General features: G+C 49.4%; 1 protein-coding gene across 1 annotated transcript in view; it reads right to left on the bottom strand.

Moving 5' to 3' along the window:
• Window positions 1-20,939, bottom strand: part of LOC149328611 (venom metalloproteinase Antarease-like) — an 82,343-nt gene extending 61,404 nt beyond the window's left edge. Inside the window, exon 1 of the mRNA XM_089562296.1 lies at window positions 20,175-20,939. Coding sequence (XP_089418422.1) covers window positions 20,175-20,897 — 723 coding nt within the window. The 5' untranslated portion in view covers window positions 20,898-20,939. The remainder of the gene's footprint in view (window positions 1-20,174) is intronic.
• Between the last annotated feature and the right edge of the window lie 5,449 nt (window positions 20,940-26,388).

The following is a 26,388-nucleotide window of genomic DNA, read 5'->3' as shown; positions in this document are numbered from 1 at the left end:
CTTTCGCGCGCACGTTAGCGGGGCTAACGTGCGCGCATGACACTAAAAGCGAACTTAAATGGCACGGATCTTCTGGAAACGGACACAATAAAAGAGCTAGCCTCCGAGAACTGCCTGATTTGACGATCAAAATGACTTCCTCGGAATTGGGTAACGTTTCGCTGAATTTCTCTGGTCTTTTACTTTTTCGGGTAATCCTTCTGACTGACAGTACCTTCCTAACAGATCTGTAACCCAACCTTCCAATGCCAGTCTGAATATTCTATGAATATTTTGTTCCGTCTGAAGACAAAACTAAACGCACTCCGTAATATGACACAGGACGAGCGCTATTAAGTATGTGCACCTTCTGTCAGGGTCGTTCACTAGACCTACAGTATAATGAAATAAATTGAGTAATCAATTAATAACTGTTCTTTTCATTTCATTTTATTCCATTGTTTCCGTCCTCTGTGCCTAATGGTCGACCACGGTCGAGAAGGAACAAGACTGCAGCAGAATTAGGTCATCCCCCATGTTGCAAGTGGTAGTAATGTTTTTAGTAGCTTTAATAAACACGTGTTCAAAAGCTTACGTTGAACATACAACAATTCGGCACAAAAACATTTTATAACGGGAGTTTATGAGCGCAATTTTTTCATACATTGTAAGCTTTCACTATAACAATCAATATATCCGCAGATCTCCGGTATGCTTGCGTTTCTTTGCTATAAACATTCCTGCTCCCCTCAAAAGCATTGCCCACTGTTTTTCTATGGCCGTCTTAACTGCTCGATGTGAGCGATGGAAACGCTGTAAAAGATATATTACACTACATATCGGAAGAATGGACCACCTTCAATATTTCCGTAGCAGCACCTTACAGCTGTCTAGTATTCAAAATTTTTGTCCAAGAATGCTAGACATGTCTAACGTAAAGAGGTGGTGGTGCTGAACTCTTTTATTACTCCCAAAAACAGGGGACCAGTCCAAGGACCGGTTGCGCTGGCTTAGAAAAGGTCGGCGGGGATCCCTTGGTATGTCGCGCTGGGTAAGCCTCCACCGCGCGCTGGATAAGCCGGCGTTGGTCATCTGGCTCCAGCCACTGTACTTCTAGCTCGGAAGTACGCAGGAGAGACTCCCACGTCTCTGGGGTGTTTGAGTTGTTTAAGTTGTAATGTGTACAAGTCCACGCCATGCGTATGAGAGGGGCCGGAGCTGAGCAGTGTTCGCACATGTGGTCTATCTATTGCGGAAAGATCCTGCTGTATAAGAGGGGGTTTCGAAAACTGCCAGTTTGTAGTTTGCGGCTATCCGCAACTACGATGCTGGCCGTATCTCTTGCCAGGCGTTACACATTCTACTTTATACTGCACCCTCTTCCACCTCTCGCTTACTTCTTTGGGCTCCAGCCCACGAGTCGCTCAGCGGAAACGCCCAGGCGCACTCTCGCCCGAGATTCAGTTGCCGAGCAGAGTGTATGATCAGCCTCCCTGCTTCCTCTGACTGTAATATCGCACGTGCTTCTCCACTCACCACTTACACGGACATACTCCAGCACTACAGGCTCGAAAGATGCCTCTAACTTAAAGAGGGGAAATTGTTTCGCTCGTTATTAATTAAGGTAGCCTCCCAATTCACTACTGCATGTCACAGTCCTAGTCTTGGCCAGTTACCCGCAGTGGGTATGTGCTATTTTTCATTCGAGTACAAAGGCGAAACGCACTCAGTAATTCGACACATGACGAGCGCTGTTGATCGTGTCTCCCTCTTTGCGTAAATTTTCCTAAGTACTATATGCCAACTAGCCCGGTACATGTCTATGTATTAAGCGAAATGTTCGCAGCAGGGAGATGGCATTGCTAGATCAATATAATAAGAGCCGCACCTTAAGCCTTTAAGCAGTGGTTCCAGCAAGGCCGTTGGTCTCACTGATGTCCATTTTAAATTAAGGTTGGCGCTTTATAGTGGATGTGGCGTGTGTTTCTTCACTTCGTCCTTGTGAAGGTAGTGCCAATCTAACTCAGATTCACGCATTCGCATGTGTAAACAATGACGAGCATGAGAGGAGCTTTACATTTGCACACCCGCTACACAGTTAGGCTGTGGGCGCAAGAAAGAAACGAAAAATTGACTAAAAATTCAAAGCGTCAATTCTTACATTGTGACCTACCGGATGTCTTCAAGGAAACATGGCTAGGGGATTACTATATCTGAATATCAAAAGGGCGCAAAAGAAAAGGTGAAAAGACGGAGACAGATAAGAAGTAGAGGTAAAATACGTCAGTTTAGCTTCGTCATCACCGTTAGCAGCAATAGCAGCAGCGCAATCAGGCAGTTCGTGTGTCATCATTATCATCATCAGCCTGACAACGCTCACTGCAGAACAAAGGCTTCTCCCATGTCTCACCAATTAATCCTGTCCTTTGCCAGTTGCGGCTCCACATCCTCGCAAACTTCTTGATCTCATCCGCCCACCTAACTTTTCCGCCCCCTGCTACGTTTGCTTTCTCTTGGAATCCACTCTTGGAATCCCTTAAGGACCAGCGGTTATCTTGCCTTCACATTGCATTCCCTGCTCAAGCCCATTTCTTCCTCTTGATTTCGACTAGGCTGTCGTAAACCCGCCCTTGTTCCCTCAATCACTCCGCCCGCTTCCGATCTCTTAACGTTACACCTATCATTTTCCTTTCCATTCCGTGTTTAGCAGGGCAAATATGTTTCCCATTGATCATCAGTAGCCCAGTAACCAACACAAACTGTTATCGCTTCATCCGAGACTCCGGTGAGCCTACGGTCACACTCCGGTGAATGAACGTTTCCCTGCTTTTAAGGTCTACTCTTTTACTCTATCAAAACACGAGATACACTCCAAACACGAATGCCCCTATATGGGAGCAAAAAAGGTGTTAGCAGTCCTCAAGTACATTCCCTTTTATAAAAGGCAAGGCGCAACAGGGCAACTTTACATAGAGTGTAGCTTGCGCAAGTCCATGGCTCCTGTTTTATTTCACGTGGAGTGTCATCAGTCCATGTTTCCTCCCCATACGTGGTGTCCTCCTTCTATATGTTAACGTTAAAGTTATCCTCTTTGTGCTCATGGCGCCCACGGCGCTGTCCTTACTCCCTCAGCGGTTTCGTTAACATTCGATCAATGCCCCAGGCGCCGGTAACCCTTCTTATCGGGGTCAGTATTACCATGGACACTGACAGGCATTTTCAGTGGATACTAGATCGGACAAGCGGCCAGGCGTCATAGTGCACTTTTGGAAAATGAATCGGAGTATACAGCATTCACTCATGCGGTTCGGCCGCTTAGGCACCATGGGACCGCGAAACCATGCTGCAACGCCCGCTGCACTGCCCGGCTTCACGCGCAAACGACACCATGCTAATTCGAGCTGTATACTAACTGTATGTTATAAGAATAAAAACCTTATTTATATATAATTCCCACTTTTTGCCTGCTATACGAATTGCGCAACATCACAGTGCACCATTTCTGCGCAACATTCGCTGACGTCTAGATTATAAAAATTCGCTCATATACTTTTGTAACATAGCAGCGCATGTCGTCCCCATTCCGCTTGTATATATCAAGTGCATATCGGAGGCATATACAACATATTTATAACCTAAAGAACTTTTATTTTTGCAACAAATACAAGAGAAAGTAAACCTTTATAGCTAAAAAGAGTAGTATCTTCCTACAGAATTTCCAACCGTGCTGACTGACCTTTTCAGACTGTTTAATACAATGGCCGAGTTAACCTTTTACGATATTTCACGAGACAGACAAAAAAAAATGTAAATGCCAACAGAACCCTATTGAAATGCGCACAGCCAAGAATATAAATGACATTGGTAGAATAGAAACGTGGGTTAAATGGAAAAGTAGGTCATATTTTAAACAGATGCCCGAAAGCTTCCGATTCCGGCGGTCTCCTCTTGCGCGGGCGCATTTCGTCTTTTTGCGCCCTTGTTGCCAATACGAAGAAATGAAATATAATATGCACTCACTAAAATCAAATTAGATGGACGCAGAGATCCGCAGAGCCCAGGCGGCATTTTTCCTTTTTCAGCAACTTTTATTCATTAAGAAAATGAGCCGACCTGTGCCGCCCCACCCGACGTCTTTTCAAAGCTTGACAAGAAACTTTTTTGGCCTTTCATGTGTTCCTTCCGATCAATCGCAGTCTTTTCTAGCGTTTGTTATACCACTGCGCATTCTTTTTTTTTTACCATTAAAGATTATAGACCGCGCTGAGTGCGTTTCCTTGTACTAGGTTAACAGAGAGCCTGTTCTTGAGTCTCAGGAAAAGACGGTAAAAAATAGCCTGCCTGAAGACTCGTGATATTCATACAAGCGGTCACGTCGCTTTTTCGGGTTCATTCCAGGAAAGGTGGAAAGATGTATGAATGCCTTGCGATTAAGCATCCGCGCTGCTGCCGGCCTGTTACTACAATTACTGGTACGCTAGCTACGCTGGGACGCAATGGTAGATTTCAGAAACAAAAATTAATAGGTTTCTCTTTTTATTTTCAAGGAAAGCTGCGCATTGGCAACGAGGCAAGGCTTTGATTATGTCTCCGTATTATTTCTATCCTCGTGGGATCTTTAACACAGGAAATAAAACGTGACTGCAAGTTCCTCTTGTTTGCACAACCGCCAGATGACACGCCAAAAATTAATAGGCAACGCACTGCCACGGCGGTTACTAGAAATGAACTCCACGTTCAACAACGTATGCTTCTGAGCACTTCAAGAGATCTGAAATGAACTGAAAAGTGCTGGTAGCCAAACTCTCTGAAACAAAAATTGAAGCGAGCACTTCAGCTCCGCCTAAAAAGCATGACGAGGTAGCTTAATGAGTTAATTCAGATCTATACACAAGGTCATTATCTGTGTATTTGACATGTACAGATCCCCGAGAGTCCTCTCGCCATTCCTGGCGCACTGGTGCAGCGGTTAAGCAATGCGCCATTGTTTTGCGATGGCAGGTTCTCCCAGCAGTGGGCCTACCCAGGTTGCTCTTTCCGGGTGACCAGTCATTAATTTATCTGCAACCTGCAACTATCAGTTTGCTCACAATCCGACGGGCAGGTTGTGATGACGTCACACGGTCACGTGACTAAGGTGGTGCACCTAGGTTGCCGGAGCGCCTGAAGCCACCGGGCGCTCCGACTGCGAAGCATCAAACGGTCGCCAACGCAGACACCGCCGACATCGGGCAATTTTTTTCCGTCATCTGGCTAGTAAAGCATCTCGCGCTAAAAGAAAGGAAGCCGAAAAAAAAAGCGCAACGGAAGAACAGTCGCTCAAGTATGTCGCCCGCTCCTAGCCCTTTTTGGTACATCGCACGATGAAAGTTCTAGTGAGAAGCGCTTTTTTATTTCTCGGACCATCCAAATTTGACTGCCAAGAGTTCCGCCCTAATCGTTTTTTTTGTCTCACAATTATCCGCAAGCATTATCGTCACGCCTGTACAAACGTGTACATATTCCCAAAACAACGCTCTCAACAGTTAATGCCCAGACATACTCCTTAGCATAAAGAGATCATGCATCGCCACATAACTCCTTTCTTGAAGGGTATCTGCCCGTCTCAACATTACTGTGAGCCCTGTGCACACATCGTGGACGTTTTCCTCCATAAGCCGATGACATTGGTCATGTTCGACCATGCAGCACTAGTCATAGCAAGGCTCCTGTTGGACCCGGCCTTCGCGCTTTCAGCTCTAATACGTTAGCTTTAGAAATGTCCCTCCGCCTGAAGCCTCAGGTGGCATGCGGTAAAGTGAGCAGAGGTACATGAGCTTTCCTTCGTTAAGACGGTAGGGGCTGCAGACAGAAAGTGGGAAAGCAAAGACGAAGGGGGAGACAGGCTGCTGATGGGGGAGATTTGCGAGGAGCTATGGCAGGTTACAGTGCGATCACTGGACAGGATGGATCACCGAGTTACTGCATAGCCCTTCGGGATTCATTCTTCATTCGTTTCACAGATAATACAGCCAGACTGGTGCTTCGTGAAAATGCCGGCGTTATCGTTGTGAACCTTCGGAGCCTTAAGTCTACACCATCCAGAAGTACCACCCGCCAATTACCACACCTGCCTAGCAAGCAGAATTCCAGCCGACCGACACCCTCGATTCACCACCCCAGCTCTTCTTCCACCTTCTTCAGCTCTCAGGAACACCATCCACCATACACCTAACCTAGGTGTATCTCCAGAAACACTAGCTGCCAGGAGCCCACCTACAATCACCTTCTAAAAGGTCTCAACTCACTAGAAGCCCACGCAGCAGTGGAACAAGAAACGACGGAGAAATCGAGTACATAAAGGTATGAAACCCAGCTGCCTTCCTAAACTACTATCCACCAGCAAACCACCTCTGCACATCACCCTAAAACCGCACAATAAATTTAGTACTTCAGAAATAGGACTGGGGCTCGAATTGCTACGACCGCTAGGGACCTCTTTTGGCCAAGGACGCCAAGACTCGACGCTCTTCGCGTGCGTATTGGCTGTGAAGAACTGCGCACTTACGTTTAATTTCCATACTTCTATAGCAAAAGTTTGAGTGTTCCTTCCTTCTTTGCTGAGTAATGTTTTAGACTGAAAAGAACTTCGCACAGTTAAATTGCATATTAACCCTTCACTTATTCTAGGGCACCACTTCTCCTTCCAGCACTTCTGATTTCAATAACAGGAAGCAAGAGAAAGTGCCCGATGAGTCACAGTATTCACTTCGAAATTTCATTTCAGGACTCGACATATTACTGCAGGCCTTGTTTTCCTCACACATGAAAGTAGGGAAGCAATCAACAAGTGCGAGAATGGAGGGATGATACGTTACATAAGTGCTATAACCAGCAAAAAAAAAAACATTACACGATGGATTAAAAAGACAGCCGAGCTCGACCGAAAAAATAAAGGTATTTTTGCTGTTAGGTAAGCTAAAAGATCCTAGCGACGACAACGCAACACCAGTGGAAAAGAACAATACGACACCGCCTCCGCGCCGTTCTTCAGCCTCTTATAGCACTGTGGAGCTTCACAATTGCTCGCAGGAGATTTCCTCCTTGCTAAAGTAAATAAACAGGACAACTTTGTGCTATGCGAATTCGTAGAGCGTTACGCATCTCCTCGTATACGTCACTAATCTGCTGGTTATTACTGAATGCTAGCGTCCTTATATTAGGAAACCAATAAAAAAAATGCGCGCATTTGTTGATAAAATGACAAAGGTGATTTGCGTGAACATGGAAATCCGGGTACCTTTTCAGAATCCAGCGAGGCGAGCTTGCACTTTTAGTAAATTCAGTGTAATGAAAAGTAAATTGCAGGTCTCTAAAGCAAAATTCCTTATGAAGTCTCATCATGAGATGACATAAGACAGATTTAGAATTCCCCAAGTTTGCTCATTGTACATTATAACTTAATTCGATCAGATGCCGTCTCCGTATGCACGTCACATCTTAAAGCTACAAATTAGGAACGCTGCCAAACTAGAAGATAGGCACCACTGTAAGGTTTAATGCTAAGTCGGTGCCCTTGAGTAAAAAAATATACATTAGAAGGGGTGCTTGTGTTGTTTTCCTCAGGCATGAGCGTAATACTGAAAGTATATTACCACCAAAAATGCGCAGAATTGCCTGGTGTCTCCGCTAAGAACTGGATTTTTTTTTTAGAACAGACTTTTTGAGACAGTGTTTTTTTTTTTGCCGTAGCATTGCAGTGGCGTAGAACATCAAATTACAGCAAACGCATGCAAACTAGTAGGCTAGTTAACTAATACCGAGTATTTAACATTTGAGGCTATTACTGTAAATCTTTTTATTTCTTGAGAGAATCGTAACCCACAGTAAGTAATATTCATATTGTTTTTTAGAACTTCGAAAACGTAGGTACCCTCGGCGCAGTGGCCCGAGAAATTGCGGCCACACCGCAGCTAAATACGTGGATTGTCGAGAAGCTTGCAGGGGAAACAACCTCTTCAGTGGGCGTAACTGGTCGAAATACGGAAAATTTGCTTGGTAAAAGCGTCGAGGCTAACAGCTTTTCCGAAATTCTAAAAACTGATGTGAGTATTACTAACGCTAGGCAACACTGAAAAATGACACCGATACTAGCAATGGCGGGCTATGCGGCTCTCAATAATTAAGCATAACAGTAATAGTTAAAAAGCTAATAATAAATATTAGTTCACCATCCTAAAATTTAGCATGTTTTAGCTGCATTTTGATGCGCTACACCGCTGGCAATGCAATGCCGCAAAAAGCGCCTTCTTAACTCTAAAAGGAATAAAATTGCGCAAAGGGATTGCAGAAGAAAACGAAAGAGACGGGAGGACAGCCCTCACATCTCTTTCGTTTTCTTCTACAATCTCTTTGAGCTATTTTATTCCTTTAATTGCTGTTATGAACCAACTCGCCCAGACGAGAGTGCTTATCTAGCTCTAAAAGACAATTTTAAAAATCAAACTTTCCTATCTTAATCTTAAGACAATATCAAAACTTTGGCGCGAGGGAGGTTACCATTCTTAATAGCGACAGGGCGCAACTTTATTCGTCGTGACGTCCATATCGTAGGAGCCGTTATGGAGAAAAAAGAAGGAAGCATAGAAATTGCGTTTTAGCTCCGGTACTCCATACTATGCCTGTCATTTACCCTCTCTTAGATATAGCAAAGAATAACATACTGTCGGGAAGACAATCCTTGCATGGCTCCCTGCCAATTTTCTTTGGATTCAAACTATGACCGCTGCAAGGCCCTTTGCATAAAAGGCTGTGCATGTCTATACCTGTTCATTGCAGCCCGTGCATGTTCACTTATTGAGATGCTGCTGAACACAGTATGCGTTCCATACGGCAAAGGAATGATTGTTCTTAGACGGAGAAAAAAATTTTTCTCTCCGACACAAAAAAAAAAATCAAGAAACCAAGGACGCGCCCGCAGCGTCACTTTTTCTGCATCCTTTTTTCATCGCACTGTTAAAGAATGGATTAGCTTTCCCCAAGACGTTGATGCCATACCTAGCTGCGCATCAAGTTTTGTTAACAGTTTAAATATCCACTTCACAAATAGCATGTAGGCAATCATATCCAATTAATATCTGCACTCCTAGACTTATGTAATACCCCCAGAGTGTGGTCTTGAAGGTAATCAAGTGAAGTGAAGTCAATTCAAGCAAAACACATGCTTGCCATAATATGCTTTCAGATTATAGATGCCAAAAAATCGCATTGAATGTCACTGCTCTTGCGCAATCTCGAGTGATATGGATGTTGCGCTTCCTGTTTTACTCGTTCATTGCGAGAGAGAGCCGCTTCAGCAAAACTGCTAAGCCGAGCAAACAACCTACCTGTGTACTGGACCTGCTCATACAATCTAACAACTTTTTCTCATCCTCATCGCCAAAGTCTGCGTGCAAAGGGAAAGATTAGCAACATTACATAGCAGCATTTCCTTTTATTCGTATTCTTCGTATTAGCATATTCGTATACACGTACACTTCATCCTTGCAAGAAATTAGCCACATCAAGGTTTTAATAAACTTTGGTCATTCGCAAAAGTAGCAACCTGTATGACAATGTAGTGTCGTGCATTCTTGTGATATTGTGGATCTTTCATTTGCTAATAAATTTATTAATCATAAGCTACTTGCAGCATGGATATAGATTTTTAGCCATTTGTAGATGGAAGGCGAAAAAAAATTAGGTAGCCTTTTTCGTTACACGATTTTCTTATAGTAATTAGCTGCGCCCGGGTGCATATTGAATGCAAGACCCCAGTAAAACAAATTTTTCGTCCAATTTGATCATTTCTTACCAACGACCCGTATGTATGACTGGTTCTGGTGACAGCGAAGGCATGGCAAAATAACGAATAGCAAGGAGGGCCGGAATTTAATCAAAATTAAACTAAATCATTATATTGTCACGGCTATACAGCGGGGACAGCCAGGTCACGTTTTACTGAGCAGCGCCAGACAGCAGCGAACTCCCGAGCGGAACCCGAAGAAGAGACGACGAAGAAGCACTGCCCGCCATCATGGCTAAGGCTAGCCAGGATGGCGGTTAAGGCAGTTCGGCCAGGAGACGGCGCCACGAGAATGTCCAGGAATGTGGCATTGCTCCCCCCCCCCCCCCCCCCCTCTGGAAAGCGCCGCCCTCGGCGCAGCAGGGCGTGTGGTCCGACAGCCGCTTCCCCGGGCACGGGCTTTTGGGGCACGAACGTCCGCTGATCATGGAGTGCCCTTGCAGAGGCGCAGTAGTCCTGGTGCATATAGTAGTTATCGGCGACGGGTGCGGAATCCACTCTCTCGGCCATCGTGATCTCGTACGCGAGGAGGCAGAGGCAATAAGACAATCATCACAGATGCGGATAGCTGGAGCATATGGGCGGTCAGGATGGAGAATGCCATGACCTTTGCGCTCTTAGTCGTCTGGACATTGGCTACTGCCAGTGGGAGCAGCACGCGGTCGTTCAGCGTTCGCGACACAGAAGCGTGGGTACTCTGTCCGACGAAATACTCAAGCTGCAGCGTGTTGTGGTTGAACAGCACGGCAAGTGTGGGATGGGCATTGACGTTGCCGAATTCCATGAGGCGGTTCTGGCCGATCACCATCTCGACGGGGGCGCACGGTTAAGAGCCTAGTGGAAAGAGAGAAGGTAGTGACGAGTGAGCTGCTAGCGGGCGTGGTAAGGCTTCATTCGGGCGACATGCACAACTTCGGACGTTGGTCGTCTAGAGGAACGAACAGTGCCTTGAGGCAGAACTTCATAGTTTACCTCGCCGAGTTGGCGTAACACTTTATAGGGGCCAAAGTACCGCCGAAGAAGCTTTTCAGAGCGCCCTCGTTGAGGAACTGGGCTCCACACCCAAACATGTTCTCCGGGCTGGTAAGCGACATCCCTGTGGCGATGGTTGTACCGGCGAGCGTCTTTTTCTTGTTGATGCCGGATATGCTGCCGAGCAAGTTGGCGGGCGGCCTCGGCTTCTTGAACAAAGCGGTCGGCCCCCACGACAGTGGAGTTTTCACTACCAGGAAGCAGCATTGGGTCGAGCATTGTCACGGCCTCGCGACCATGGACTAAGCGAAACGGTGTGAAGTGAGTAGTCTCTTGCAGCGCGGTGTTATATGCGAATTTAACGTAAGGGAGTACTGCATCCCAGTTGCGGTATCGTCATCGACATACATGGAAATCATGAGGGCGATCGTCTTATTTAGGCGCTCAGTGAGTCCATTAGTTTGGGGGTGATAAGCTGTTGTTCGTCGGCGACTCGTGCCGCTGAGTGGCATAACTTCCTGTGTCAGCGCCGAGGTAAACGCCGTTCCTCTGTCAGTTATAACGACCGTGGGTGCGCCATGACGAAGCACGATGTTGTGCATGAAGAAGGTGGCAATTTCCGCAGCTGTTCCACTGGGAAGAGCTTTCGTCTCACAGTATCGACTGAGGTAGTCGGTGGCGACCACAATGTACCGGTTACCCAGCGAAGACTCCGGACATGGGCCGAGTAAATCCATGCCGACTTGGTAGAAAGGAACTTGTGGTGGATAAACAGGCTGCAATAGTCCGGCCGGCTTAGTCGACGACGTCTTGCGACGTTGACACTCGCGGCAAGTTCGGACGTAGCGTTTCACAACCTCCGCGAGCTTGGGCCAGTAATACTTTTGCCGTATGTGTGCCAACGTTCGGGAGAAACCAAGGTGACCAGAGGAAGAATCATCGTGGAACGCCTGCAAGACTTCATCGCGAAAGGCATTAGGGATAACGAGTAGATAGGCAGCCTCCGTCGACCTATAGTTCTTTTTGTACAGGATGCCCTCCCGTAAACCGAATGATGGCAGGCCGCGTGAAAAGATGCGGGGCGGAGTCTGAGCGCTTCCTTCGAGATAGTCAAACAGGGACCGTAATTCAATGTCGTCTCGTTGGCGGTGAGCCAGGGTGGACGCGGAGATGACCCCAAGGAAAAGGGAATCGTCATCGAGGTCCACGGTGCTGGCTGGAAGTGGGGCACGGGACAAACAATCTGCATCACTGTGCTTTTGCCCTGATTTATACACGATGGTGACATCAAATTCTTGCAGTCGGAGGCTCCAGCGTGCGAGTCGCCCTGAGGGATCCTTGAGATTTGCCAACCAACACAGCGAGTGGTGGTGCTCACCACTCGGAAAGGGCGGCCATACAAATAGGGTCGAAATTTCGTTACTGCCCACACAATAGCTAGACATTCTTTGTCGGTGGCGGAATAGTTCACCTCAGACCGTGATAACGTGCGGCTTGCGTAAGCGATTACGCGTTCGACACCATCCTGCCAGTGTACAAGTACCGCACCAAGGCCAACGTTACTCGCGTCTGTGTGCAGTTCTGTGTCAGCTGCCTCACCGAAGTGCCCAAGTATGGGTGTACTTTGAAGACGCATGCGTAGCTCTTCGAAGGCATGTTGCTGCTCCCGACCCCAGAAGAACGGTTCGTTATCTTTGGTGAGGCGAGTAAGGGGCTCAGCTATTCGGGAGTTCTTCACAAAACGCCGATAGTAAGCGCAGAGACCCAGAAAACGGCGCACACTTCGCTTGTCAGCAGGGATGGGAAAAGAAGCGATGGCGGCAGTCTTGTCGGGGTCTGGGCTAACGTCCTTGGCGCTCACAATGTGGCCCAAAAACTTCAGCTCCTGGAAAGCGAAGTGACATTTTTCGGGCTTAAGGGAGAGACCAGCTGAAACGGATAGCTTCGAAAACAGCGCGTAAGCGGCTGAGGTGTTCTTCTAAAGTGTCGGAGAAGATGACAACATCATCCAGGTTGACACGTGACACGACTGCCATTTGAGATCAGAAAGCACAGTGTCCATCATCCGTTGGAAAGTTGCCGGAGCTGAGCATAGACCGAAGGGGAGCGCGCTGAATTCGTACAAACCGTCCGGGGTAATAAATGCGGTCTTCTCCCGGTCACGTTCGTCCACCTCTATTTGCCAGTAGCCGCTCCGTAAATCGAGTGATGAAAAGTATTTGGCGTGGCGCAGGCGGTCTAGGGAGTCATCAATGCACGGCAAAGGATAAACGTCTTTTTTAGTTCATCATCATCATTTATTTTCCCTTAAGGACCCCTAGGTGGGGCATTACATAAGGGGTGAGCAAAAATACGAAATCACAAACAATAGGAACATTTGAAATATAACAGTGAAGAAGGCAAAACAATTGTTAAAAGAGCATTGAAAAACGAAAAAGGGAACAATCACAGGTACACTGTGGCCATCACGCTATATATACAGGAAGAAAACGGGAACACTGATTAGCAGACAAGGGTTCAAAAATGTAACATGTGCAGAGGTGGTACTGAAAATTGTCGGGCATTATACTGTAAATGCGCTAACGAAAAGGATGAGATAAAAGCAGGGTTTTGAATTTATTTGCATCGCGCTCAGTTACAACTGCCTCAGGCAGCTCATTCCACAGTTCAATGGCGGATGGCAGAAATGATTTTTGAAAGGCATTGGTGGAACCATGTAAACGCTGTAGGCTCAGGCTGTTAAAAAGACGACGAGATGTTCTATTGGGAGGGAGTAGAAGTGTGCAGTGCAATTGAGGAAAACTGTAGTATAACTTGTGGAAAAGGCAGAGTTGGGTTACTTTGTTCAGACGTCGGTAATCAACACAAAACCGTAGGGTCCCATCTTTCTTTGCAACTAGGACCACAGGCGACACCCACGGGCTCTTCGATGGCTGTATCACGTCGTCCCGGAGCATTTCTTGAACTTGTCTTCGAATTGCATACCGTTCCTTTGAAGATATCCGGTACGGCGACTGGCGTAATGGTCTCTGGCTTTCATCAACTATAATTCGATGTTTTGTTATCGGCGTTTGTCTAACTCTGGAGGTTGACGCAAAACAGTCCCCGAAAGAGGCAATGACAGTCTGCAGGTTGCGTTTTTGACTAGGCAGGAGATTCGGGTTCACGTCGAGTTGAACCGGAACATTCGGTGATTCTATTGACTTCGTAGTCCCCGTCAACGCGTACTCTCCGGCGCATTCCCCGAGTTCTTCAAAATAAGCAATCGTTGTGTTGGCCGCTAAACGTTGGGGTTCACAACCGAAGTTTGTTATCAGTAGTTCGGCTCGCTTATTGTTCAGTTCTATAAGCCCGCGAGCTACACACATTTGCCGACCCAGGAGCTGTGACATGTTGGCTCCAGCGATGCCATCAGCGCCGGCGCTGTCATCGCACTCCACAGTTACTAACATTGTGGTTCTCGGCGGAATCACCAAGTCATCATCGCAGACCCGCAACTTAGTCCTGCGTTGCTGCGGTTCGTCGCCAACAGTACGGTGTGCGGCAAACGAGACGATCAGCTCCTTAAAGCCGATGACAGCCCCATATTCCTGTAGGAAATCCAGACCGAGAATCAGGTCTTTAGAACACTCAGGAAGCACAGCAAAGCAGCCGGGGAAAGTGACGCCGCGGATCTGAATTCGTAAGGTGCAAACGCCGGTTGGCGTCACAACATGGCCGCCGGCTGTGCGGATCTGCGGCCCAGTTCAGGGTGTCAAAACCTTTCTGTGGGTCGTGGTTAGCCGGCTGCTTATCACAGAGAAATCAGCGCCGGTATCTACCAGTGCGGTTACTTCACAGTTATCGGCGGTTACTGGTATTTCCGTAGAAGCCAACTGCTGGCTCTTCGTCGGTGGGCTCGTCGGGTCAGGTGGTCGTTGGTCTCGTCGTCGCTGCAAATCGTCGAGTGGAGGCTCTTGTCTCTTTCTAGCTGCGGCGGCCCTACCCCCAGAGGACGCCGTCTTCAGTTTTCCCGCCGTGGGGACCTGCCTCTGAATTCGCCAGAGGTCGACAGGCGGCTGGGAGAAGAGAATCTTCTTGCAATGGGGATCGAGACTGGCATCGCGGCACGGTCTGAGCCTGCAAGTTGGACGTCAGGTACTGTTCAATTTCTTGGGGTCGCTCGCCGTAGCGTGGTCGATGAGCGTCTGAAGCAAAACCCCTTAAACCCATCCGACGGTAGGGGCAGTGGCGCAGGATGTGGCCGGGCTCACCGCAGTGGTAGCAAAGTGGTCGGTTCCTCGGCGTTCGCCAGATGCCCGCTTTACGCATGGCGGGCCGGAATTCCTGCGGCACGGTGGTGGGCACAGTTGGACGTGGGTACTGCACAGCCGGCACAGGTGAAAAAGCTTGGGCCACTGCCGCAGGCCGTCGAAGTGCCTCGCTGTAGGTCATGATGTAGGGTTGCGGCTCCGGAACAACTGGTGCTGGCTGCACCACTCGACGGATTTCATCCCGTACCACGTCCGACAGGGCGGCGACGCTGGCCTGTGGAGCTTCGAAGCGGAGTTTCGCGAGTTCTTCGCAAACGATGCTCCTTACAAGGTCTCGAAGATCTTCAGGAGGCAGCGTCGTAGGCGTGCAGGTTTGAGCGGCTGCCATACTAGCCTGACGGCCGTACTGCGCACCGCGTTCCTGCAAGGAGCGTTCCATGCTCACTGCCTCCTTCGTAGAATCGGCCACTGTCCTTGGAGGGTCGCGGATAAGTCCAGCAAACAGCTGCTCCTTAACGCCCCGCATCAGGTGCCGCACTTTCTTTGCCTCGGCCATAGCAGGGTCGGCTCGACTGAAGAGGCGCATCATGTCCTCAACGAACATGGTGACGCTGCTGCTGCGACCTCGAGTGCAGAGCGACTTCCGCCTTCTCTTTCCGTTCACTGGTGCCGAATGTCGCCAGCAGCTCGCGACGAAAAACCTCCCAGGTGGCAAAAGAGGTCTCGTGGTTCTCGAACCAGATCTTTGCCGAGTCCTCTAGTGCGAAGTAAACGTTCCTCAACTTGCGCTCACCGTCCCACTGGTTGAAGGCTGCCACACGGTTGAAACTGGCCAACCAGTCTTCAACGTCCTCGAACCTGTCACCGTGGAACGTCGGCGGTGACCTGGGCGCATGAAGCACGAAGGGAGTGTCAGCTCCAAAACGTTGAGTGGTCTGGCTACCAGTGGTTGATGTCATATCTCTTGCCGGTTTTGTCAGGCCGCTGAACCCTGGCTGTAAGCCTCGCAGGCGGCGGCTCGCTTTGTGGACGGGGGTTGTGTCCACGCACTGAGAGCTGGCTTCAAAGGTGTCCTCAGAGTCAGTGTACATGGGACGTTACCCAGCACCTCCACCAAATATGTCACGGCTATACAGTCGGGAAAGCCAGGTCACGTTTTACTGAGCAGTGCCAGACAGCATCGAACTCCCGAGCGGAACCCGAAGAAGAGACGACGAAGAAGCACTGCCCGCCACCATGGCTAAGGCTAGCCAGGATGGCGGTTAAGGCAGTTCGGCCAGGAGACGGCGCCACGAGAATGTCCAGGAATGTGGCAATATCATCCCTGCTCTCCGTAGACAACAAAGCACCATATCTTCATACACTCGTACCGTAATAAACCCTGCCACTACAAAGTTGTAAAAAAAAATTCTTCGCTCTTGAAATATGTCTGTTAGTCATACGTGCTCATAGTGCCTTGTGTTCACACAGCCCCGAATTATCCGAGAAAATGCACTTCTCAAAAATATATGCTAGTTCCCTGAAAATAAGACAGTAAGTTTTAGAGCGCAGCTCTTTGGCGCCCGTTACTGCGTTTCGCGGCGTCGATGTCGCCGTTGTTCGTTGTAACCAGCAGTGGACACCTTAGTAGCGCTTTAAGCTGCGAAACAAATAGAGCAGGAGCTTGAAAAGCAGAGGGCAAAATCGATAAATAGATTTTTGAGGAAAGCAAATGGCGCACTATCTGTCTCACACATCTCGGTGGACGCCTAAACTAGAGAGAAGGCGCATAACTGCCCTCTTGAAACAGTGGACACCTCAACCATGTTTTAAGCTACTTGGTGGTGGTGGTGAAAACATTTATTAAGAAAGGACAGGAGGTATGCTTGGATCAGCCCGTAAGGGACCGATCCTTACAAAGACTAGGTGGAGGTCCCTAGTATGGGACCCCAGTGGCGGTGGCCGCTGCCCGGGCGCGCCCGACTAAGGCTTGTTGGGCCTTTAAGTCGTGGCAGCCGAGCAGGGTCGCCTCCCAGTCCTCCCGGGTTGGGTTGGGGATGGGGGGAATAGCCGGGTTGGAGGGGCAGGCCCACACCATGTGATAGGTGTCAGAAGACACCGCACTACAGTGCGGGCAGCTGCCGTTACAGGAGGGGTCAAAATGCTTTAGTGCTGCCGGGCACAGTAATGTATTGGTGAGAAGGCGGAGAAGGAGCCGCTCATCCGCCTTCTTGAGGCCTTTACATGGGCTTGGGTAAAGGCGATGACTGTTTTGATAGTAGGCTGTAATTTCTTTGAATGTATCCACCGGATTAAAATCGGGTTCCTGATCGGGTGGGGAGGAGAAAACAGCCCGGTGAGAGAGCGCGCGGGCGGCTGCGTCTGCTGCCTCGTTTCCTGCCAACCCCTGATGAGCAGGGGCCCATATAATGTAACGGTGTGCGGGGTCCGTATCCCGTATGCAATTTTGGTATATTCGATAGGCTAGGAAGGGAGTGCAGCCTTGTTCGACGTTCCGACAGGCCCCTCGCGAGTCGGTGATTATGTATTTTGAATTGGAATGTGAGGCCGCGAGAGCAATCGCGACCTCTTCTGCTTGTGTTGCACTTCTGGCTCTGAAGGTGAGGCCGTTAACTGTGTTGCTGTTGTGAACTACCGCGGCCGTGTACCATCCCCCGTGGTGAGGACCGGAGGCGTCCACGTAGTATACACCTGTTTTGTTGCCATAATGTCGGGCTAGCGCTTCCGCTCGTGCCAGGCGCCGACCATTATGGTCTTCGTGTGACATGTTTGTTGGAAGAGGCCGCACGTGGAGGGCACGTCTCCACAGTTCTGGGATGCGAAACCTGTCTTCCATTGGAGGGGTGTGTTGGATATGGAGTCGAGCAAGAAGGCGGCGACCCGAATGGGGGCATTCGAGGGGGTCAAGGACTTCCCGATTAAGTTGCAGGAGGACATCCTGTGCGGATCTGTGTGGGCGGAATCCGAACATGGTGCTCGCAAATACATGTTTGTGTTCAAGATATGCAGATAACCGATCCCGCACCATCGTCTCCATGAGTTTGCCCACACAAGAGGTGAGAGAGATGGGGCGGAGGTTATCTGTGTCAACTTGTTTGCCTGTTTTAGGGATGAAAGTGACCAGAGCCGTTTTCCAGTCAATTGGAAGGGGGGTGTCCCCGCGCCAAATTGCATTGATGTAGGCGAGGAGGGACTGGTATGCCAAGTCGGGCAGGTTCGTCAAAAGCTTGACGGTGACCTTATCCCTCCCTGGCGCAGTGCCCCGTTTCATTTTGGCGAGGGCCGCCCGCAGATCATGGAGCTGGAAAGGTTGATCCAGCTCCGTGTTCTCCTTGCCTGCATAAAAGTACGCAGATCCACGGGCGTCTTGGGCTGTACACAGATACTGGTCCCGAAGTTTCTGTGCCAGTTGAGTTGTGTTGCCAGGGAAAGCATGCATGGCTCGCTGCAAATGTTTTTGTGTTTCTGTTCGTGTTTGGGTTGGGTCGATTAGGGCTCGAAAGAGACGCCACGTGTTGCGGCTGGACATTTGTCGCGCGGCCGTGTTACATCTATCCACCCAGTTGGAGTCGGCGAGTTGGGCCGCGTACTCTGCCGCTTTCTGGGTAAGCTCGGCAATTCGAGCTTTAAACTTTCTGTTATGTTTCTGGCGCCGCCAACGGCGGACGAGGCTGCGACGGGCTTCCCAGAGGTGTAGAAGGTGGTTATCCACGTCCGTGACCGCATCTGAGAGCTGGATCTGAGTTTCATGCGAGCAAAGGTGTGTCAGCAGCTGTTGGGACCATGCCTGGTATCCTTGCTCCGAAATGGGTGTATTATCAAGTGTGTAAAAATTTTGCCTGAATTTCGTCCAATCTGGGATGCGGGCTTGTGTTCTGGGACGCTTGAGGGGTCGTGTGCGTAGTGTAGTGTTAAGGATGCAGTGGTCGCTACCGAGGGTCTCCTCGGTGTTGAGCCAGTCTGCGTGTCGTATGTTGCGAGTGAAGGTTAAGTCCGGACACGTATCCTGTGTCACAGAATTCCCTAGCCGTGTTGGGTGGACGGGGTCCGTGTGGAGGGTGAGGCCCAACGTGGACGCAAGTTCCGCCAACTTACGTCCGCGCGACTCCTCCTTGCGATACCCCCACAGCTGACTGGGAGCGTTAAAGTCGCCCACAATCAGCAGGGGATCGCGACCCGCAACTCTTAGCGCACGGCTAAAGAGGTCCGAAAAAGTCACTCGCTTAAGTTTGGGAGAACAGTACACGTTGAGTATATGCAACGGCGGGTCCTTGCGGCGGAGTGGTAGGATAGTCACCATTACATAAGAATACTCGAGCTGGAGATCGAGATCTACTAAGTTGGCTGTGTAGGCTTTGTGGACGAGAAGACAAGACGCGGGATCCTGTTGGAACGTCGTGTAATTTGAAAGTGTGGCGCCCAGGACTGGCTCCTGGAGGGCAACCACGGCTGGTAGGGACTCGAAGGTTTCAAGGTAGAGGCGGAAATTGGCCCGCTTAGTGCGGTCTTTAAAGCCTCTACAGTTCCATTGTGTTATTGAAGTGGACACGGCCGAATTGGAGATGGCGGAACTCCTTTGATTAAGGTGTCTCGCCATGATTTAAAATTTTTAGGGGGGAGGAGGAGGTATTGGCTGCCCCAGAGCCAGCTACTTGTGCCATCGAGGGGGTGATGACGGAAGAAGCGGGGCAACTGTCCTCATTGTCCGAATCAATAATGAGATGGTTGAATTTTGAAGGACGGGATACGTCCCTAATGGGCCCCGTCCGACGGAGGAGGCGGGGGTTGTCCAAGATGTGTTTTGAGACCAGTGCGGGGATGGCAGATTTGACCTTGGTCAAGATCTGGTCCATGGCGGTCTCGATCATAGATCGTAATTTAGAGGTTAAGCGTTCCTCCATCGCGGAGATGGCTGTCACGAGGACAGGCGAGATCTCCGCGTCGCTCTCCATTGCGTCCGAGTTCGGTGGGCTCGGAACGGCGGACGCCAATTTTGATTCTAAATTTTGAATTTTGGTGAGCAAAAGCTCATTCTGTGCCCGGAGCACGTCTATCTGTTTTTTGTATTCCGCATCTAGTGTGGAGGCGGTAACTGGGGGGGAGGAGGGATGGGAGGAGGAGGAGGCGATCTCAGCCCAGCTGCTCACCTGTTGTTTGCCGTGTTGAGGCGCTGATGCCCGGGCGCCGGTAGTGCCATATGTCTTGAGGGCCGGGAAGTGGCCAGTGTCCCTGCCGCTGGGCGGTGGAGGCGGCGTCTTCTTCCCGGGCGCTGACTTAACCGATGATTGCAAAGCCGACGACACTTTGTCGTCGGTGCCGAGAGCACCACGCGGCGTTCCGGCACTTGCACCTGAATTTGGGTGACTTGGCGGCTTGCCAGGTCGCTGGTTTCCTCGGAGCACTGTGCGTTTGGCCTTGGGGCCGGGCACCTTGGGCTGCCGGAATTTTTCCGTGCAGTCTCGGGAGTTGGTAGCGTGGGCTTGTCCACAGACTGCACATGTTGGAGTGCATTGATGAGGTGTCTTGACCCCGTCGACGGTTTTCACCATTTGGCCACAGAGGCCGCACTTTTCGTCCGGGCAGGGGCATGTGTCCGCACGGTGGCCCACAGTGCCGCACAGCACGCAGGCCGGGATGGTTTTTTTGTATGGCCGCACAAGGGTCACCTCTGAATTATAGTGAACATATCGCGGCACCACTTTGCCCACGAAGGTGAGCGCCGCGACGTCTGATTTTCCAAGCTTGCGGATATCGGCAAGCTCTCCAGCACGCCACTGGATCTTGTTTTGGAGCGACTCACTGGTCTCGTGCTTGGCCACGGTGATGACGCCGCGGCACACGTCGCCAGTGAGTTTCAGCTGCCCGTACATGGAGAGCGAGCCCTTCGATGTTGTAAGTTCGAATTCCCGCAGAAGCTTGTCCGCGGCGTGCGGCTCCCGGGTGCCTGCGACGATCAGGTTTTGCTCCCATGTGGGGAGCAGGCTGAGGGATGCTGCGGCCTTGGCGCCCAGGTAGGCCGCGAACGCTGCTCCCAGCTCGCCATGTTGATACACATCCCTGAGAGCGACGGCCGCCCGGGGCTTCAGGATGATGACTATGTCTTCGGCATGAAGCCGCGGAAGCGGATTTGGCTTCCAGGAGGGCCCGGTCTTAGATTGGGGCCGGCCATGAAGCGCTGCAGCGCGCGTAGCAGCGTTCTGCCGTGTTGACCGTCCTGCCACATCGGCGTCCGTTTTAGCGTTCCGCTTGCGGGAGCGGCGTTCGACGAGCTTGAAAAGCTTTATGTTTTCGATCGGCGCAGAATCCGGGTTGTCAGGCGTTGGATTTGCCGGAACCTCGGACCAGGCCATGGTGTCCGGGTCGTAGCCACGTTGTACAGCATTATCTGAAGCCATCTTGCTGCGGGTGGGCGACTCACTTACGGCCGGGCGCCGGCGTAGGCGTCAGGCCTAGCACCGTTGCCACGATACGCGTGAGGATCGGCCCTAAAAGGTCTAAATGTAGGCTCACCTGGGTGCGAGTGGTATCCCCAGGTGGCTGTCAGGTTCACAAAGACAGACGCAGCTGTATTGAAGGGGTTCCGGGCGAAATTTCGTGGCTCCAGCCAAAAGTTGGCGGAGAAGATGCACTGCACGTCCTCTCGCTTCGCGCGCTCACAGCTACTTGGCGGTAGTGACACATGTGCGCTGCATGCGTTGGCATTGACAACGTTGTGCAAGAAACACGGCGCTGAAGCCATAGGCAGTCGGCATTCATTGCGTTCTTTGGCGTTGGCGACGAGAACGTTTCCGATCACTTTGAGGAAAAGAAGTGTGCATAACTGGCTCCCTGGGTCAGTGGACGCATGAATCGCGTTTATAGGTACGTGGGGTGATGAGAGAGACATGTGGGCTAGCCGTATGCGCTAGCGCTGACAACGGTGCGCGAACTCTCGCGATCAACCATTAATTGCCACCTTCTGGGGTGGGTGGGGACTTTAATGTAGATAAAGACAAACAAACAGGAACTCTTTACCACTTATGCGGGAGAACATCCCGTTCCTCTCGCTCATAACGCTCTCACAGCTGCGACAACCTCGCTAAATACTTGCGCAGACCTCATCTTTGAGAACAAGGCATTGGTGCAGCACGTCGAGCATATATATATATATATATCTAATTCTCCGTCCACAAAGCTTCCTTCATGACAATCAAGAACTGTTAGTGGGGTATTTCTTGAAGAAGCAATATATATGAAAAATAATAAGGGAGTAATTACTCATTGATGTCCACCCGAGCGTGGACGTCGATGATGTCTAAGCATTTGGTCAATATATGAAAAATAACAAGTTCTCTGTAATAGACGATATGCGAAATTGCTTGGCGGTCTGGCAACACCGCGCCCACAACTTCCGGTTTCCATCTTGGCTCGGTCGAGCTCGTTGATCTGGTGCATCGTTTGCTATGCGTACTTTCTTCTTGCGAGTGGAATTTCAACAGGGAAGCTTCAGCTGCTGCGTTGTTTTCACAGCTGATCTTTGACCAAATGTAGGTGCTTTCAGTAAGCGCCAGCTTACTCCTACCGCGTCCTCAGCTTGGCTTGAAGTCTGGCGCTGATGATCGCAATAATCGGCACTCGAAAGTGGGTTGGAAAGTCGAACCGTGACCGTGTGCTGTCGTTGTTTTAATGCTCGCATTAAAGCACCAGTTCAAGCATCACGCATTATCATGGCTATTTTAAGGTGGTCGCGAATTCATCTGGTAGGGTAGCGAGCGGTTATTTTGCCGTGAGTGCGCACGTGTATTGACAAAATTCTGTGACAGTGCGAACTTTCGTTCGCGCCGACTCCAGGAGCTTCGTGCATTGCAGTATAATCGCACAAGACCCTCGACCAGCTGCGTAATTCGATTCCTTTACTGTAATGTGCAATGCGCATCCGCGGTTTTCAACGTCACCGTTTCAGAGCCCGGCGTCGGTTGATTTTCGCCACAATTCGTTGAAACCGCGTCCTGCTTAAGACGCAGTCAGTCGACATTAACAAGAGGAAAGTAGGCATGCACATATAATTCAAAATATTGTAAGCAAAGCCGCAGCTTCTTTTTTTTCTTCAGATAAGCACTGAGCCACCGCGGCGGCTTGCTACAGCTGTAGGTGCATGCACGGACTCGACACGCTGGTCAAGCTGTGTGTGCAGGGGGGAAATTAGCATGTTCGGTTGCTTCCGAAACTTAATTAGCTTACTCCCAAGCTTGGACAAACGGCTTTGTTGCGAAGCAAGCTGTTGGAGCATGCCACAAAGATAATAAAATCTGATGGCCTGAAGCGTTTTCAGAACACTGTTGCACGTACTTTCTAGCTTAGAAATGCGCCCCTCCATAATAAAGTAGCTATATTATTCGCTTCTTTTTTTTTAGATTTTCGTCGCCGCAGATATCGAAGGTATAGGAATCCTCAAGAAATAAAGCATTCGCACCTCAGTTTTTATACGTAGGGTGTATTGCTTCACAAAGACTCTTTAACGCGCATAACATATGCGTATGGTCCAGAGAGCTTGCTCGCCCTTCTGAAACTAATTGAACACGGGAAAAACTTGACTGAACACGTAGCAAACTAAGCAGTAATCGGCATATGGTTCTTCGAATGAACTTATTTCGCCACGGCACGAGCGATTGGCCCGTTCAAAAAAATTACCTTCTCTATTACGTTGTTCAAGTATGCGTCTATATACACGCCCGACCGGAGAGTTGATAAATGCACGAAATCGGCTTCTAATTTTGATCAGAGACAACAAAGGCTGTGGTCCTTATCTTAATTAAACGCAAATCACCTCGAGAGATTTGTCAAAAATCAGCGCAGAAAGCGAAAGCTGCGCACTGATCCGCGCGCTGACACATGATTAGCGATGTAAAATTTCAAGAAATTTTGAATGGCATGAGAAAAAAACATTTTTTTCGGGTTTTTTTCATGAAAAATTGTAAATTTTGCTAAACGTATAAAAAACAGATTTATTTGCAACAGCACAACGATCAATAATAATGCTTCGAAGTTCAGTCGAATATGCAGTTATAGATGTCATATTGTGAAACGAACTTTTTGTTCTATTGCACCGAATTTGCACTTCAAGCGAATATAGAGATATAAATATCATATTTGTGGAACGAACTTCTTGTTCTATTGCACCGAGAAAGAGAACATGAAAACTGATCTATAAGTCACTCCATATCGGACTCATTCGGAGTCACTGTCGCTGGATGCGGCACTACGCGCGCAGCAGCATAGATTTAAGTTGTGCTTCACAGCTAGGTACGACTCCACATAAGCTTTCGAACGTATTCCCCTGAAAGCCTGTTGCGCAGCCCTGTTCGCACGTTTCCGAAACGTGACCAGTTTCGTTCGCAGCTGTCGGTTGATTGAGGTATCTGCAGCAGTCGGCAAGCCAGAGGAGTTAGCGGATGGTTGGTGCAAAGGCCTTGCCACCAGGTAGATAGGGCCACGTGCTTCGCTGAGTCTCAGACCCCTGTCCTGGACCAAATTTCTACGGATGTCCTGTACTCTGCTACGTTGGAAATCAAGAAGCTAGTATTCTATTTGGCTAAAACCGCTTACGTGCACAGCAGCCTATGTTATTTATGCCGTGTGTGTCGCGCTGTAGCATTTGCAGCCATTTTGTTCTACTTCAGTCGTGAGTTCAAGTATTAGTGTGTTTTTAAGTTAAGCGTGGATCTTATATGTGACCTGGGCCTTCAACCCGCGAACTTGCAGCACGAACGTTTTAAAAGCACCACCTGGCACCGGCGATGACGACTGCTGTCCAATCGTTCTACGATGCACGCTGCAATGGTTTTCAAAGCAAAATCAAAAACCTAAGCTAAAACCAAGCAATTATAAAACCTTGAAATTGCATTCTGAAATTTTCGATGTTTCTTTCCATTTTTCGTCGTCTGAAAAAAACGAAAAAAAAAACGGTTTTTTTCCAAAATTGCAGTGTTTTTTTTCAGGCCTTCACATCTCTACACATGATACCTCGCATGGTGTTTTGTGTTACTAAAACGTTGAGACGGAGTAAAAAAATAGAAAAGCGAAAAGCTGGAACGCACCTAGTTCTGGCACGCATCGTAGTGTCTTTTCACAGGGGAGAGGGTAGCGCAACACTGCATCGGCATTTTACTTTTCAAACGAAGCGCAGCCGTTTTAACCCAACGCTGGGCAGCGGTTTCGTTTTCTGTACCGTACCAACATGGAGGACTTAGTTCTCGGAGCGCCGAGAGATGGCGCTGCGCATTTCGCATATCGTCTATTGTACATACATGTCTTGCTGGAATTCTTTGCCTCAATTTATCGAAAAGCTGGAACAGCTGATGAGCTTAAATTTCGCATTAGGAAGTAACATAATCATCGGCAATTTTTTTGTGCTGTTTGGTTCTGTTTTATACGGTTCAACGTCCCGAAGTGACTCAGGCTATGAGGGACGCCATAGTGGAGGGCTCCGGTAATTTCAAGAGAGCCTCCAGTGAATTACTTTAACCTCACATCGACACACATGTACAAGGGGTTCATAAATCTCATTACAAGGATGGTAACCGTAAAGCTGATTAAATACGCCTCTACCTAATGTGAACACGGTAGTTTGTGAAGCTCTGCATTGTTCACTGCCGTGTTTGTCGAAACAAAAAGCAAAATTGTGCGAAACTGAAATTTTTACGACACTGTCAATGCGCCCACTTGCATCTATAGACCCTAATCACTATCAGATTTAGCGGGCGGCAAGAGGCAGCTGCGTGTGTTAAGAGGTGGAGATTCGGGTGCCCCTTGAATGAATGTTGGTCAAATCGACGCACGTTCCGACCAGGACAGGAGCAGTAACGGTCCTAAAGGGGGGGGGGGGGGGGGGCCAAAAGCCTTTGAACATTTTAACGAACGTCCGCTTTCGGGCTCTCATAGGGCGAGATGTGATTTTTGACGTAGAACTGGAACCTTTTTCCTGCGTGATGCGTCAAGTAGCCCCCTACTTTGTACGTTCACCGTGTTGGCCGCTGCCTTATTTCACACAATTCCACGTTCTACACGTTGGTAGTTACACGAGCACAACTCGTAGTGATTGCCGAGGTATCGTGGTCCTTCCATGTCCCCACCGTTGTCTTGCCATGCCGCCGGCGCGGCGACGACGGCGGTGCCACTCACCTGCGGATGCGGTGGGCAGCAACCTCGTCGGGCGGCAAAGAGCCACCCATTCATGTCTATATCCCGCCATGGGACACAGCGACGCCAGAGGGGATCATCCCTTTTTGGCTTGACAATTAGCGCCTACGAGCCGCCTTGAAGGAGGGTACTGAGCGCGGAACAAAGCCACTTCCTAGAACTGAGCAATGAAGGCCGCTAATC

This window comes from Amblyomma mixtum, chromosome 9, assembly GCF_055824585.1.
Source record: "Amblyomma mixtum isolate Tamu chromosome 9, ASM5582458v1, whole genome shotgun sequence".
Lineage (NCBI taxonomy): Eukaryota > Metazoa > Arthropoda > Arachnida > Ixodida > Ixodidae > Amblyomma > Amblyomma mixtum.
This window is presented reverse-complemented; position numbering and strand designations above follow the sequence as displayed.